The sequence below is a fragment of the Scophthalmus maximus genome, chromosome 22 (genome assembly GCF_022379125.1).
Source record: "Scophthalmus maximus strain ysfricsl-2021 chromosome 22, ASM2237912v1, whole genome shotgun sequence".
In the NCBI taxonomy this organism is placed as follows: domain Eukaryota; kingdom Metazoa; phylum Chordata; class Actinopteri; order Pleuronectiformes; family Scophthalmidae; genus Scophthalmus; species Scophthalmus maximus.
The window spans coordinates 7,326,856-7,343,384 of NC_061536.1; the positions used below are offsets into that span (position 1 = coordinate 7,326,856).

The 16,529-nt window shown below is 43.0% G+C and overlaps 2 protein-coding genes across 2 annotated transcripts; one reads left to right on the plus strand and one right to left on the minus strand.

The window, feature by feature from the left end:
• Positions 1-96: 96 nt before the first annotated feature.
• Positions 97-10,884, plus strand: laptm4b (lysosomal protein transmembrane 4 beta). Its single transcript, XM_035621012.2, has 7 exons — positions 97-471; positions 1,891-2,008; positions 3,476-3,549; positions 3,675-3,797; positions 3,950-4,048; positions 5,895-5,990; positions 8,716-10,884. The coding sequence occupies exons 1-7, from the start codon at positions 379-381 to the stop codon at positions 8,788-8,790; spliced, it is 678 nt and encodes a 225-aa protein (XP_035476905.1). The 5' UTR covers positions 97-378; the 3' UTR covers positions 8,791-10,884.
• A 2,598-nt stretch (positions 10,885-13,482) lies between these two features.
• rpl30 (ribosomal protein L30) lies at positions 13,483-16,219 on the minus strand. The gene is made up of 5 exons (XM_035620652.2): positions 16,114-16,219; positions 15,948-15,999; positions 15,318-15,463; positions 14,391-14,521; positions 13,483-13,582 (listed from the first exon to the last, which is right to left on the minus strand). The coding sequence occupies exons 2-5, from the start codon at positions 15,966-15,968 to the stop codon at positions 13,530-13,532; spliced, it is 351 nt and encodes a 116-aa protein (XP_035476545.1). The 5' UTR covers positions 15,969-15,999; positions 16,114-16,219; the 3' UTR covers positions 13,483-13,529.
• Between the last annotated feature and the right edge of the window lie 310 nt (positions 16,220-16,529).

A 16,529-nucleotide genomic window follows, 5' to 3' on the forward strand; every position in this document is an offset into this window, starting at 1 on the left:
CCAGAGGTGAAATGTTTTGTGTGACTGACTGCAACATTTTCCATCCATCAGCATCCAGCTCGGCCCTTGGGCCCCGCCCCCTCGCCTCCGCTGGTCACGTGACCCGGGGATGAGCCACGTTAGCGGCTCTCGCTCGTCCCGAGTCCACTCGCTGAAACGGGCCGAACAGACGCCGGACGTGGTGTCGCTCCTCCGCCCCAAGGACGCCGACTGTTCCCGTCTCTCTCCGTCGTCGTCGTCGTTGTTGTTGTTGTCGTCGTTGTCGTTGTTTGTTTTCTCCATAAAGAGGGGAGGGGGCAGCACTGTGCACTTGAACGCATTCGGGGTTTTTTTCGTTCATGAGAATAGCGCGATAAGTCGCAGGCAGGATAACCGAGGATGATTTCTCCGTGGGACCGGTGGTATTCGACGAGCTGCTGCCTCTGCTGCCACGTCAGGACGGGCACCATCATCCTGGGGATATGGTACATGGTGAGTTTCAACGTCTCATCGTTCGACAGATGTCTTCGATGTGCGGACAAAATGTGTCGACTGTCATTGGGTTTGACGGCGGGGAGCTAAGTGAGCTAGCTGCCGCTAGCTGCCGCTTTTTTTTTCCCGGTTTGTTATCGTTTGTGTTTTTTTCGCCTCTCCTCGTTCTGTGATTTTCCATTTTGAGCATGTCCTCGGTCTTTGGATCCACAACAACTCATTGAGTTCATCAGCACCAGTCAAGCCTCCTCCCGTGGATGTATGTCCCCACGTCATTTGATCCAATCGGAACGCGGGTCACATTCTCAATTTGTGGCAATTTCCCTTTAAGATGTTTTGTTGTTGTTGTTGTTGTTGTGGTGAAACGATAACCTTACCAATCCCATCCCTTTTTTTTCGATCTGTCCGACATTTGGACCGGTTAAATATAGAGTGTTTGCTGCTGTTTTTAACCCACGGGAGAGCCTGAAGTTTTAAACATAGTTCAGTAAGCTTTACAGTAAGTAAGTAAATCCCTTATGTCAGAGGAAGTCCTCCCCCCCCCCCTGTCTTCTTGACCTCAGTGCTGCTGATCAATCTCGGCAAAGAGCAGAGAAAAAGCAGTAATTCATTCCACGAATAAGATGTTTTTCGATATGAAACCTCATGAAAATCTTCTGTTTTTAATCTAATCGGATCGTGTTGGCTGATTAAATGCTGCGGTGACCCTGCAGCAACACCCATGTATCACATGTCACATGTCTGAGCAATGTTTTCCATTTGATTTGATTTGAAGTCAAGTTAAAAGCTTGTGCTGGTGGTTCATCCAAAATAAATCCGTTGAATGTCACCTTGGGATCTGTTCACCAGGGGATGGTACTGTTCACTACTTTTCCATATGTTATTATAGACTAATCAAAAACCAACAAATAGACAAAATTGATAGAAACATTGAAATTAGTTGAGGCCCTATTAATAACCTCATCATAACACGATGCTTCATTACACGATTGTCCAGCGGATCTATCCACAGTAAGCAGTTAGCCTGTATCATTTCTTACGGAGAAACTAAAATTCAAAACGATGTTGTTTAGTCTTTACCTCTCCCGGAGTTACATTTTCAATAAAATTATTTCAATAAGAAAAAACAAACAATAAATCATTCCATTAATTTAGTATTCTGATCTTTAAATTATTGGTTGTTATATTCAGTCACGATTGCTCTGATATGATCATTGTGACACTCTAATTTTGGTCTGTCTTTGTATGTTTTTTCCTTTTATTGTTGTTTTTATTAATAATATACTTGTCCGACACAGATACAGAAGGAATATCCTAAAGGATGATTAACTAACTAAGTGTCTGAATACTAACCCAGGATAAATAAAACTCCACTGTGAAATTCAATGTTGATATTGATTTGTGACTTTACCCCCACAGCTCATCAATGCGGTGGTCCTACTCATCTTGTTGTCGGCTCTCAATGACCCCATTCAGTACCGCTACCACCTCACCAGCTCTGAGCTGGGAACGGACATCGATGTCATGGACGATGCGAGTGAGTACAGCTTATCCCCTCATTGTTACCAATCCAATTTATACATAAATAGATTATGTTAAATGTCCTCCATGAAGCAGTTTGTTATCTTTAGCATTAATAATGGCTGAAGAGGAACTGCAGCTGAAACGACCAGTCAATCGATAAATTGTCAGAAAATTAATCTGCACCTATTTTGATTATGTGTTAGTTATTCTGAGACATTTTTTAGGCAAAGTGCCAAAAACATTTGCTTGTAAAAGTTTCTTGTGTCTGTTTGTTTGTTTTTATCAATGTAAAGTGATTTTTTAGGTTTTTACATTTAGTTAATGTGACGTTTGAGAGAGAAAGGAATTCACTGACAAAAGTCACCCTTCTATCACTATTTTATTTTACTCCACACAAACGGTTTGATGAGTTAAAACATTTGAAATTAGTTTACATGAAAAATCGATATGACCGATTGACACTGAGGCTGTATCAAGATATTGCATTGACCGGAAAATAACAATGGATCAATAACAATATTTAGAGAGAGCGTGATCATATACTGTAGCCACACGTGTTTCAAATCACCGCTCCTTTTCCCAGAATGCTGCTCTCAGCACAGACATAGCTGAGTAGGCTTGGCACTGTAGAGAACAAATCAGAGTGCATGTCTATTTTCTGTACTACCCCTCCGGCGGCTATCATCATCATCATCACAGTGGCCCCTGGAACGCCACAGACCCTGTCACTGGCTACTCTGATTAAAAACAACTGCTCTAATTCTCCGCTGGATTAAAAGGGCCATCTTGACTGACTCTCCCTTTGGAGAGCGTGGTCGCTTATGCAGAATTGGTTAAAGATAGTGCAACAAGATGGAGACGAGCTGTTATCATAGTTTTGTTAATGTGCAGGTGTCAATATAACGAATGACCAAGTGTGATCGCATGCAGAGAATTGAGAGGGATTCATCATTTCCTGGGTCTTAACACAGTATCAGTACTGTGAGTGTAAGGGAAAAACATGATGACATACAGCAGTTGCATTTACTTTTTTTTCCGCATTTTGTATTTTATAAAGTTTTTTCAAGCGCTGAGTCTGATGAGCAGTGGTCTGGGATAGTTCGTCTTGAGTCTCGAGTGCCGCAGGAGTCTCATCAGGGTTGTTTTGTTTTTTTTTGTAATGTGAGAAGAAGGATGTTAAATTTAGTCCAATTTTGCACAGTGCATAACAATCATCTACGTGTTGAACGTGTTTGGTCCAAGTCACATTTGACACTATAAATAGTGAGGTTACTAAGGTGCTTTGTTCTGTAGAAATCCATGTCCTCCTCACAAAGACTTTTGGATAACGTCAGTGGATTCACGGTTCCAGTGAAATGATGTGTTTTCTGCTGTTTTTCACTGGTAAACTAGATCCTCTGTTCTCACATTGTTGTGTTTGTTTGTTTGTGTGTGTGTGTGTGTGTGTGTGTGTGTGTGTGTGTGTTCTTTCTCTCTGCAGATATCTGCATAGCTACTGCAATATCCCTACTCATGATTCTTATATGTGGCATGGCGACGTACGGGGCTTACAAGGTAAATTGACAAAAGAAATGAGAACGGTTTATACTACTGAAATCGCTGGCCTGACATAAGCAAACTCCCTATGTTCTTTGAGTTTCTCAATATATATATTTTTAAAATGTATCTCTCCTGTAAAGCAACATGCTGCCTGGATCATTCCATTCTTCTGCTACCAAATCTTCGACTTTGCCCTGAACACACTGGTAGCCATTAGCGTGGTGGTTTATCCCAACACCGTGCAGGACTACCTCCAGCAGCTGGTGAGGAACATTTCACTATTTAGTTATTTCAAGTCTTGACTTAAGAAAAGATGCTTCCTGTCTCACATCTCTCTTCACTTATTTGTGTTTCACTCCTGACATTTTATTAATTGTAATTCATCTTCCTCTCCCTACCTTCTTCTTTGCTTCAGCCGGGGACATTCCCTTACAAAGAGGACATCATGTCCACCAACAACATGTGCCTAGTTTTCGCAGTCCTCCTCTTCATTGGCTGCATCCTCTCCTTCAAGGTAAGAGTCCCCGCATCACTGACGATTCTCCCAGTGTGCCTGGCGTTGGCCTTTTTCATGCATCTGCACCAGTGACCGGTGAGGCCTGAGGCCATTATCCTTTTTGACTCATATTGACGTCCATCCATCCTTTTTTAGCCATAACTCATGGATTAATATACCACTTATGATAGTATACAAAGTATTCCTTATTAAATTCCTTCAAAGTATTCTCTACATACGTTTCATGAGTCGGGACAGAAACAGATTGACAAGTTGCCTCTTTTTATAGATCTGCTCATCATACTGCCACGTGATTAAAGCAATTAAGTTTCACACTGTGCTCATTGCAGAGCAGCATGAACCATGTGGCTTGTGTAATGAATCTGCCAGTGTGAACATTTCCACTATCAATGTTCTTCCTGAGATTATGACACAGCCACATAGAGCAGTGGGATCAGGGACAACAGGAAACCAACTCCTGTCAAGCTAATTCCCCGTTAATGCATGGATGGTTCTCCAGGCGCAGCGATGCTCCGGGGCTCTGGGGCGAGATGGGATATGAAGTTGCAGTCATCTGTACAATCGAATCAAGTTGTTTCTCCTCTAAGCTCAGATTGGAAATGTTCCCGGCAGATTTCCGAAGCCAGAGTCTGTGATAGGAAGCAGCCACTGGAAGACAAACTGCTGGACTCAGAGAGAGAAGACTTATAAATGTCATGACTCGGACAAGGAGCTTTGTTATACAGAGTGTGTGTGTGTGTGTGTGGGGGGGGTAATTTAACTGCGTATTGCTCCAAAATTCAATATTAAAGATCAAGCGTAGATGTATGCTTGCCTCAAAGACCCATACTTACTGATTGGCTGCATTTGCACTATCCGGGCTACTGTTCCGTATAGCGATGACAGTGGAGACAGTCGCTTGCAAAAGGACCAGATCTGAAATCTGCTGAAGTTCCTGTTGAAGCCAACATCCTCCACTCAACTGCACTTGGCATACATGACGGATGCAGACAGACGGGAAGAAGGAGAGCTGGAGAGAGAGTAGAGGGTAGATACGAGAGAGGGATGATGTTGATACAATAGATAGGAGCGTGGATGAATAAAAAAAACAAACTGTGACGCGCTATAAAATATGAACGGACAAAAAGGTCAAACTGAGACTCCCTGTCACAGTGTACCGTCAGCAAGAATGTTGCCTCTCTGACACAAAAATGTGATTGGACCTCGTGAACAAAATGGCTATTTCATTTCAAGGACATCCATAGTCAATTGTGCGTACAGAGTGGTGGTGCGTAGTGGTCAGGTCGACCTCAGTTTTGAGTTGTTCTCATAGTGAAGAAGGTCAACTCAGCAGATGGTAAAGTGATTCGTTAGCAGTCCGCTGGGCTTCCTGGTTGGTCGGTTGCTCTTACGACTGGCAGAGGTACCGACTCAGCAGGCTGCTCACACACACACACACACACACACACACACACACACACACACACAATGAGCCTCCTGTTCCTTTGCCAAGTCAGACAAACCTCAACCTCAGTGCAGGCAAAGCCTCACTGAAGCAAGAGATGACTGATAAGTAGCTTTTTTGTAAAAATGCTGAATGGAAGGAGACTAACTCGTTAAAATCATCTCATATTTTCACGACTGAATTGAACTTGCTGTGTGACCGTACCTGTCCTCAGCTGGCACTATCCCAGTCTTTATGAAGTGTTCATATGATGCATGTCTGCTGTCATCGTCCCTCACCCCTTGATGAATGGATGAGATCATAATGAGCGGCGTCAGTAATAATGAAAAGTGGAAGAGCGTGTTTTCTAATGGTCGTTGTGTGTTCTCTTTGTTTTTTTCCCCCCTCCCGGGGGAACAGGCCTACCTGATTGGCTGCGTGTGGAACTGCTACAGATACGTGAGCGGCAGGGGTACCACAGAGGTCCTGGTCTATGTCACCACCAACGACACCACGGTGAGTCCGCACACCGCCACCTGCTCCACTCCTCAGCTCAAGGACACACGCAAACTCCTCTCATCCTCACATCGTAATTTAATTGCATTTGCACACCACTGACTTTTTTTTCCCATGGTTTTTCGCTTACAAGCTTTTGGTTCTTTAGATGTAAAGCTTTTGAAAAGTCATAATAGTCACTATGTGCAGCACAGTGTCTTGAATACGATGAAGTGAATGCGAGGCTCAACATAAAATACTAAAATATGGATCATATTTACTTTTGTATGTTATTGCAGTTCAATGAGTTGATACCTCTAAATGCACAAGGTAGGTATTACTTGTAATGTACATCATTTTTTATATATAGCTGTAATTGTGCCTAGAGCAGCAATTTAGAATTTAAAAGCAGGTAAATATTTCATTTAAAACCTAGTTAATGTAATAAAAAAAAAATTAAAAACCTCAGTAACCTCAACCTCAGACTAGTGACGAAAAATGAATCCATATAGAGCAGGAAGAGGGGAATGATTTTCAATTTGTGTGGGGAAGGTTCCACCTTTACCACATAGACGATGTGATACAGTTTTATTGACGTTTCGAAAGGGTTAGAAAGATGAGGGCATATGTGTAACTTACTGTTCCATTCAATTATTTTAATTACATTACAATTCAAATTCAAAATTAAATTGTAAAAAAATTATTCTCAGAAAGTGTTTCATCCCACGCCTCAGTGTATTGACGTTATCAAGTCATTTCACAAAATAACTTTTCCTATTTCCAAGAGGTTCAGGTTAGTGTGGTCCTGCTGTGACATCACTAGAATACATATAATGCCACAGTCCCTGCGTACATGTGTGTGTATGTGTAGTATTTTAAAAATGAATGAAATGAGAACAAGAACTAAGATGTAATTTGTTGACTCACTAAGATCCTACACATCACTGTAGGAGTAGAACAGTACTGTGAAGTAACTTATAGTCGTTAATAGATCCCCCACATTTTTCACTTCATAGTATTTCATCTGCAGTGTGCAAGTCTGTGAAAATGTCCAGGGTCCAGACTCTGCCGTTGAGCCCGTAGTGTTGTCACCATACAGTTTGCGTCAGTTGTGTGTCAGTCAGTGACGTGATGTTGGTGGTTTGTGTGTGTAGCAGCGGAGTAGGTGCTGTAGGTCATGCTGAGGTGTGATTGACTGGCCGGCCGGTTCGAGCCGGGTGTCGTCCATCCCTCTGCGTCAAACTCGGGGCTTTCGAGAGGCTTTAGCATAGTCACGGTTTCCACTTGTCTGTCCGTCTGTAATCCTCAACACTGATACGTAAGACATTAATCTGTCTCACACCCTCTGTCATCTCGGCGCGGAGCGCTTCACCGCTCTGTCGCTTCATCCTTGTGTTTCCGTGGCCCCGTCTCACTGCCAATGTGTTTTTCACCTTATGAAACAGACTCTACAGGCTGGAGCTGATCCAGCAGGGTCTGATATCATATTGTGTATCATATGGCCTTGGAGCAAATACTGGATATGTGCCAATCTGTCTTCTCCACTGCATATATATATGCTGGAGGACAGTCAAGCAGAGAAAGAGGTCATCAGTGCAGCACTGTGCAATATTCATGAACGAAAATCAGAGTACCATTGTATTGTTACACAAAATTGTAGCTTTTCTTTTGTAAATAATGACTAATTTAAACATATTTCCAAAACATTAACACATTATTGGTGGCAGTTAACAATATTAAGGATAATGGACAATATTGAGATATAATTACATTATTGGGTTAAGCAAAAAATATCTCTGGCACAAGGTTTGAGCAGCTATTGGCCTTGGTAGTGACGATATGGTCTCATCATGACGTTCCCTCTCTCCACACACACACAGTTGGTGGATGAATAGAGTGTTCTGTCTATTTTTACCATTAGAAAGCCGGCAGTGTGTCTAAATGGTTTTTTACAGCCTCGTACATCAAGTACCCAGCTGCTCATCTGCTCCGCTTTTATATAAATGCCATTAAAATGCACAAGGGTCATCTCTCTCTCTCTCACTCTCTCTCACTTTCCTCCACCCCCCCTCCATATACCTCTCTCTCTCTCTCTCTTCTGGACATGTTACATAACAGTCTGCTTGTCTACTTCATTTCAAATCCAGCCTGTGATGTGTTCGCCAGGCTGTTTCACAATTCCATCCCCTCCGAGAATATTCTCTCTCTCTCACTTTCTCTCTCTCTCTCACCGAATTAGCGGCAGGGATGGTTTTATAACACTATTTACAGAGAAAGACCTCTGCTGGAGTGAAGCCGGGCCGCCCTCTGTGTGTGTGTGTGTGTGTGTGTGTGTGTGTGTGTGTGTGTGTGTGTGTGTGTGTGTGTGTGTGTGTGTGTGTGTGTGTGTGTGTGTGTGTGTGTGTGTGTGTGTGTGTGTGTGTGTGTGTGTTTGTGTGTTTGTGTGTGTTTGTGTGTGTGTGTGTGTGTGTGTGTGCGTGCGTGCATATTGCCCTTAGTGATTTCCTCTATAGGGATGGAGAATAAAGAGCACGCAACAGTGAGCAATAGCTGAGTTTGAAATCACGTCCTGTTTACTATATAGTGACAGTATAGTTCTGTTTCAGATTTGCACAATGGTATGACAACATGTTTTCAGTCGTCACCACTGAACCATGTAACTCCTTTGAGGACGAACAGAGTAGGTGATGTATTCACGCTGTGAGTTTGGACTGAGCCTCCTATTTTTTGCTCTGTCAACCTTCAGGTTCTGCTGCCGCCGTACGAGGAAGCCATCGCCATTCCGCCCAAGGAGCCCCCTCCCCAGTATATGGAGGCATGAGGGACGTCCTCAACGCTGGACCCTATACCCTCAAACCCCCACCCCTCAAAAAAAACCCACAGACCACATCTCTCTCCAACAGTAGGACCCCGATATTGGCTGGAACATGTTGAAAAAACTCTGTCTTAGATGCTGGTTTCTGCTCGGATTCCTGCCAACTGTAGATTTGTGACGCTGAGCCAGTATCACCCTCGACCCTCGACTCCGCCCTGCTTGTTGTGATGTGTTGTCTTCCCCTCTTGTCTCCTCTGTCCTCTTCAAAGGGGACATCAACTTTGAGACCATCACCATTCCTCCCTCTTGGCTGCGGCTGACCCCCCTCTGGCAGCCCTGAACACTCTGTCCCAAATTAATTTGCACTTTTCCGCTGTGGGAAACGTGCGCCAACTGGTCTGGCCACCAACTGTTAAACCCCCTTAATACTGTGAATCTCCCTCGTGGTCTTTGTATAGAAACAAACTACCTGAAGAGAGACGGTGCAGAGAGAGAGAGAGAGAGAGAGAGAGAGAGAAGGAAAACGACATACGTGACCCCCTTATGCAAGAGCACTTTTTTCAGAAATTGACAAATTTCCTTCATTGAATGTAATGTTGGGGTATTTTTGTATGACTTTTTTGTATTCGAGAGAAAACGAAGTGCGCAGCGAAAGGCAAGTCCTGTTGTGATAAAATATCATCTGTGTACCGTCGTAGCTCGAAAGTGGTTCCTTGACAAATAACAACCACGTCTTCCTTTTGTATCCGTGTAACACGCCGTCTCTGTGAACCCGTTAACCCATCGACTGCCAGTGAAAACCTCGTTCACCTATTGCTTTTCAGTCCATACCAGTTTGCCTTCCTGCCCCTTTTCGTGAACTGCTCCCGAGTTCTCAAAAGACACGGCATTAATGTAACAATTGGGTGAAGCATTTTACACATTGACAAACGACAGATTCACGTCCAAAAAAGGCAATACTGTCTGTCTGTCACGTGTTTCCGCGTTGAGTTGCAGAAGCAACAGCACTGACTGTGTCTTTATTGTTTGGGGGGGTTTTCGTACATGGATTGTGATCTGATAAATTTGAGTCGAGCTAATATTTGTTGGACTGAAGGCATTTACCTATAAAGACGGTGTGACGTGCTACTGCACATGCAGACACTGTATGTTTGTGTATGTGTGTGTCTGCTTGCCTGCGCGCTGTGTGTGGCATTATGATGTAACTTCAATGTCCTTTATATGTAGTAACATGTTTGTTTGTTTTTTGCACATGCAGTGATATCATGTTGAGTTATTTCCTGTGTTGGTGACGCCGGACAGGGATCTGAAAGCATTGATTTAGCATCGCATAGCAGCACAAAATCAATAAGTAGTGTATGGAGATATTTGAACAGTGCAAATGCTTTGCCTGGAACAATTTAGGCAAACAGTTGTATTATTAGAAATAATAATGGATAGATAATAATCCTATTCTTTCCAATAATTCCTCAAGTAGTGTTTGTTTTCAACAGAGATAAATAAATGGATAAAAACATAGTGACTATGCAGTAGTGCATTCAACAACGTGTTTAACCTGAAAGTACATGTACCATTAAGTAGTATTATTCCATGTGATACTAATACTGTAGTTGGTAATGTAGCCCCTTCGTTAGCCCCCTCATGATTGTCCCCTTGTGGATTCTGACCACCGCTTCTGCAAATCCAACAAAGCTGAAAAAATGAAATTGCACTTTAAAGTCAGCGTAAGAGCAAACCCATGCGTTTGTGTTTTCCTCGCCGAGTGGTTTTAATATGACCGGTCACCCTAAGTCCGCATGATACAAGCTTCGAAGACACGACGTAGACAAATCAAAATCTACACTGTGTGATGCGACTGGAAAGCTGCAGAGCTGACGGACCGTCACGACATTGAAACCCCTACACCGAGTTGAGTAGGGGTTTAGAGGGGAGAAGGGGGAAAAAAGAGCTTGTATCTGGACGAGTGGATGGTCGATGCCTCATTTTATTAGAATCACTCAAGACTTGTCCATCAGCTTCCCCATTCACACACGTCCTCTTGTTGGATTCGCATGAGCTCATGTCTTCAACTCTGAATAATAAAAAGCTAAGTTAACCTGTTCCTGCTGCTCGACTTATTCATTGAGTACTTTTGTTAATTATAGAATACGTGTGCCTTTTGTTGCAACATAATAAAAACAACATTGGTGGAGTATGAAGTCTGGGAGATGAGGACAAAAACAGGATAAACTTACAACTTGTAGCAGGTCTCACAAAATTGTTGACAGTAGTAGTAGTACATATAATCTTTTACTTAAGGTCATTTTCTTTACATTTTTGATAGTTTTTTTTCTTTGGATTTTGTACCTGTAGTACTACCAGAAGATTCATTTTCTATTTCTGTTGATGTAGGATTAATAGCAGTGTGTTGCAATCCCATGTGGAGATGGTCCAAATGTTTGCCATGACACAGATAAACTACAATTTATAATCAATATGTCAAAATGTCTGCTGTGGAAAAACATATTTTTGGAGATATGGACCCCTAATCTTCCTTGAATGGGGGTCATCTGATTTTCCGGAGCAGGCTGCAGCGAACAGCATGCCATCATTTTCAAATTAATCTGTGCCTTGTGTTCTAGGGAAGTCGGCATCTCAGGAAACACGACTCAACCAGGATTAAATGCATCTTTGCTTAAGATTGAGCACAGATGCTCAACGAGGGCTGACTGGATGAGCTGCCAAGAAATTCATCCAAAGTCAGTGTAAAACCAGTAAATGGCGTTTTATTCATTTTAAATTCTCTGGGTTGTTTTAAATCACAGGATAAAGTAGTTCAGCAAAATTTGGGGCATATCCTGTGCATAAGGAACCAACAACAGCCCTAAACCGTGTTATTCGAGCATAATTCATTCTCAGCTCACACAACACTGCTCTTAGATCACATTATTATACAGACGGGGAAGTTATGAGAGTATGACTGTTCAAAAAAATGTTTTCTAAATGTGTTTCTCATGCTGACTTGCGTGCGTCCTTCTGCCCTCAGAGAGTCAGTATCCCTCCCTCAGCCCAGTGCGGATGAACAAGCTGGCAGATCGGTGAGGATTTACCCAGCCGCCTCAAAATGGAGGGGGGCATTACCTTGGGTTTGACAGTGGGCTACCAGACAGACACGCTCACCTACTTTTCTGCCTCTGGGACAGGGCGGGGGGGGGAGGGACCAATAACACAAAAAAATGTGTCACATCCCATCTCTTTTTTTTGCTCAAATGTTAATGGAGGAAGAAAGAGGGATTCACAATAACTGCTTCAAAAAACGGGGCAATATTTGTGAAAAAGGGCACAGAGCTAAAACAGTCATTAGAATTTGTATGAGCTGGATAGTATTCAGAATATCCTTTTTTAAATTTGACTTAAAAACAATAACTAAATATGATGTCCAATAGTATTTTTTATAAACATTTATATTTTCTATCTCATATATTCTCGTTTCTATCATCCTGCAGTGTTCATATTTGCTGATTCAGATTTCATTCTGCAACATCTTTGTCCCTAGCGGAGCAGGGGGGGGGGGCATCTGCCGCATGTGACAGATTATCTGGGATGATTTCATTCGATTTAATTGGGAATCGAGAAAAGGCTTAGGGAAGCAGTGAGTTGAAAAAACTGGGCCAAACCACTCGATGGATGACGGCCGGCTTACACGGCCTTTTCTGAGTGGAAGCATGTGGCCAATGTAGGACAGCAAATCTGATCTTGACATCTATGGGGATTAGTTTATAACATCATACCTCCCTTGGTGAGTTTTACATTTAACACTAGTTATATATGCGACAGTCACTTGAGCTGGCAGGAGGCTCTACCACGCCTTTCAATCCACACGTGTGAACAGACAACAAATGTCCACCTCACGCTGATGTGAAGTGTTGCAGCGATTGCGACCAGTCAAATTTCCTAGCATTTGAAAGGGTTTCAATTCAGATTCAAATATCTCAAACAGATGCCCCAGAGTTTCTGTATGTACAGCTTGAATTGCCAAAAAGAAACATTTACTCCAAAGAATTCAAACACAAGTCAACTTCAATTTATGGACAAGTTGTGATTAATTTGACCTGCAGAAGAAGAAAACAGCCCACTGAATCAATTTGTTCCGGTTTTATTTTAGGTTGACCAGTGCAAGTGCATATATATCACACAGAGGACATCAGATGCAGCTATCACCCTATAGTCTTTAATGCCTCTGAAAGAAGTGTCCTTTCTCCATTAGTCAACAGGCTGCAGATTATACAGATGGGGGATGTCATCTCCAAGGTTTATTTAAGTGAGAAAAAACACATTCAGATATCAGCAGTTGTTTAATTCTGACATGATGAGAAGCACCCGGTTGGGAGGATCATGGTCTTACACATTAACTGATAATCCTGTCGTCATGCTCCGTGACATAAGTCTCTAAAGAAAGCGCTGCCGTTTGAAATGTGGTTTCCATCACTGCCCGTGTTTTCCTCCGACAGCTTCACAATGTAAACAGCTCTGCAGAGAGAAGAGGGAATCCCTCTTACAGGCCTCCTGTTGTAAAGCAGGGGTGTGAGGTTGCGCCATCTAAAAAACCGAAGAGCACACTGCCCCTCTCTGGTGGACACTTAAAAGGGCTGACAGCGTGCTGTGGGCAGGCAGCTTATATACTGTAACTTGATCAGAAATGAAAAGGACACCAGCATGAACTGTTAGCTCCGACTTTATTCATGACATCAGGGTGGGGAACATTTTTACTGAGGTGGCTGCTGCTGATCTGGCATGCTCCTGATGATGTCAGAATCGCCTGCAGAGGAAAAGATGGAGTCAGTGGATCGAAGAATGTAAAATCGACAATGCAGTACAAAGAAATTCACAAACCCAGAGCATGAAAAGCTAACTATTCTTATACCCTCAATTAACAAATAATGCTGACATTATGAGGATAAATGTTATAGACGGCGCATTCATGAACGAGCCAGAGAAAACTGTCAGCTCTACTGAGCGCTCCGACTGACTCTTGTCTAGCGAACCACTCGTCCTGAGATGGACCACTTTGGTGAGCAGGTCCAACAGGCGCAAAAATTCGCAAGAAGAAATTAAGTGTCAGGAAATAAAATGTGCTTATTTTGATATTATCTAAATCTACACTGCATCTATATTTCTGGTCTCTGGCTTCCAGTTTTTCAACCACACACAAAACGGGTCAACACAAGATGCTGACACATTATTGCATTGCGTATATTGGTACAAGACAATATTCACGGTGATAGAAAAAAAATCACATTCAAGCATGAATCACTGGAGGTTGTAATGTGCTTGGTTTGTGTCAGCGTGGCCTCATTGCTGCTGTTCAGCCGTATTAAAAACAGGCTCACTGGGACCAGCAGCCCCAGACTAATGTCCATGCATCAATTTTTGCTACCAGATGGTGCCTGGCACAAACTTGTATCAGAAACATCCCTTTAGTCCATTTGATACACAGCCTCATGAAATCTGATTTAGCTCCAGAGTCAAAGAACACGCTCAGTTTGCACAAGGGGAGAAAAGGCTAAAAATCACAGATCAACTGCACTTTGCAGCAGATGCCATCCAACGCCACGACAGGTACTCACCAGGATCGATGATGGCCAGTGTGCACACCCTGAAGTATTTACCACAGGCTGTGCCAAGCTCAATGTTGTTTCCACTGTAATGGTGGACACCGGTCTTGGCCAGCATGGCATAGTACTCGACCTCAGATTTCCTGAACAGAGCGGAGAGATAAAAGGGCAATTGAGTCACAGCAGCTTACACATTTCTTTAAAAAAAAAAAAAAAGGTTTTGAGGAAAAGGGGATTATTTTGTGGGAAAAAAGTGCAGCCAGCTCATACTCCCCTACAAACTCCAAGCATGGTCATTTGTACAGACACAGATCACAGTGAACAAATGGAATACACAAACATTTCAAAAATATGTGCAATTTGTAAATGTTTAGATTCTTTATTAACTATGAAGAGTTTTAACAATATCTTAAAATATTCCACAAGGCAATCGCATCCATTATCAGTTTAAGCAGTTCACATAATGTATAATTTTACACCCTAGTCATTGAATGACATGCCAATAATGCCACATGAAAGTCAGTGGGATAAAAGGCTTTGTGCATCGAAAACTTGGACTTGACCAAATGTTTGGGGCAGGTCAGAGCCAAGTTGTGTCCTGCCGGTGTTGACGGGCATCAAAATAATTGACCCTAATTAATACAAGCATATTTGTATTGGCCACTTGTGCACTGGAAAAGACTACTCGGCCAAGTTTTCAGTCCAATTTGTCTGTTTTCTACAGTAAGATGTGACAAGTTGAACAACAACTGTCTGAAGTTTTGCAGTTCAAAGACTGTATTCTCCCTTCCATTTTCAGATCTATCATTTGACACGGCTCGTGTATGTTACAAACGAACCAAGAACAATGCGTTTTGATCGTGATATGTTTATACCACATGAACCGACTTTCTACACAGTAAAATCGAAGCTCGAATGGTGCACACTCCCATCACCAACCTGAGGGCAGGGCAGTTGTTGGCCAGGATGACCAGCTTGGCTTTCCCCTGACGGATCATCTTCTGGGACTGTTTGTAGCCCAGGACGTACTTTCCACTCTTCATCACCAGCTGGAGTCGGGAGTTGATGGACTCCATCGACTTTTTCTGTGCGAACAAGACGCATTGCTGCAGTTAGCGACAGCCCCCGAGCTACACGGCTAACTGTAGCCACCGCTTGGAGCTAACAGAGGCCCGACTGACATGGTGGAAAATAAATACGCTATGTAACCACGTGAACACGGGTGACGGGGCGTTGTGTAACTTTATATCGTACGTTGGAGGGAGTTGTTGCTACGTTACGGACATTTTTGCTGGTGTCGGGTTTAGCAGACTAGGGTTAGCAAGTGTTAGCTAGCAACAATCAGACAAACACACGGATCAACAGTCGTACAGGGGCAAAAAACAGCAGGCAGGTGCCGTAGCATCTCAGCAGCCGCAGTCATTTAAAGCTTCCGTATGAACGTTGACGACCAACAACTAGTTCGTGCGGACATCGGAGGTGATGAGGGAACAAGTGGACAGGCCCCGACTAGACACACACGTCCACGTGAAGCAGCGTGGGCCGCGGCCCGAGCCCGGCCGCACTCACCGTCTTCTTCGCGGCCACCATGTTTGCTGGTTTTAGTCCGGTACCGGCCAACCTGCGGGCGACGGGGGGGGAGAGGAAGACTTTCGTTAGCGCGTGGATGGAAACACAACGTGAAAATGTCGAGTTAAAGACGGTTTTTATTGAGAAAACGAAGAGCTCGTCTTACTGTGAGATATCCCCAATATGGCCTCGGAGAGAAAGGAAGGACCGTGGTGCATTGCGCCGCTATGAGTCGGGGGGCCTGCGCAGAAGCGTACTGCGCAGGAAACTCAACGCAGAGGGTTTATAAATCATTTTCAAAAATCTAATGGCAATCTATTTTAATAAGATGTAAGACGATTTAAGAAATTATTATTACATAATGGCATAGAGGTGTTCCTGCCATTCAACGGTATTGTATGAATACAATTATAAGATATAAAATGATATGCAAGACCCATTCAAAACCTTATTCAAATGAAAGTATTGATAAGACTGCAGTCAGAGGCTATTGTATTGTACATACTGTTGGGTGGTTCATGTGCAATCATGTGCTTAGATATAGAACCTAAATGTAGATCTCATAAGTAAGTACAGTCTCGA

What these genes read in the sequence shown, in the direction of transcription:
- laptm4b (XM_035621012.2), top strand. Translation starts at nt 379, where the DNA reads ATGATTTCTCCGTGGGACCGGTGGTATTCGACGAGCTGCTGCCTCTGC. An exon ending in TCCTGGGGATATGGTACATG is followed by an intron (nt 472 to 1,890) that starts GTGAGTTTCAAC and finishes TTACCCCCACAG; the next exon opens with CTCATCAATGCGGTGGTCCT. An exon ending in GCTGCATCCTCTCCTTCAAG is followed by an intron (nt 4,049 to 5,894) that starts GTAAGAGTCCCC and finishes CCGGGGGAACAG; the next exon opens with GCCTACCTGATTGGCTGCGT.
- rpl30 (XM_035620652.2), bottom strand. Translation starts at nt 15,968, where the DNA reads ATGGTGGCCGCGAAGAAGACG. An exon ending in TGGTGGCCGCGAAGAAGACG is followed by an intron (nt 15,464 to 15,947) that starts GTGAGTGCGGCC and finishes TTGTTCGCACAG; the next exon opens with AAAAAGTCGATGGAGTCCAT. An exon ending in ACTGGCCATCATCGATCCTG is followed by an intron (nt 13,583 to 14,390) that starts GTGAGTACCTGT and finishes TTTCCTCTGCAG; the next exon opens with GCGATTCTGACATCATCAGG.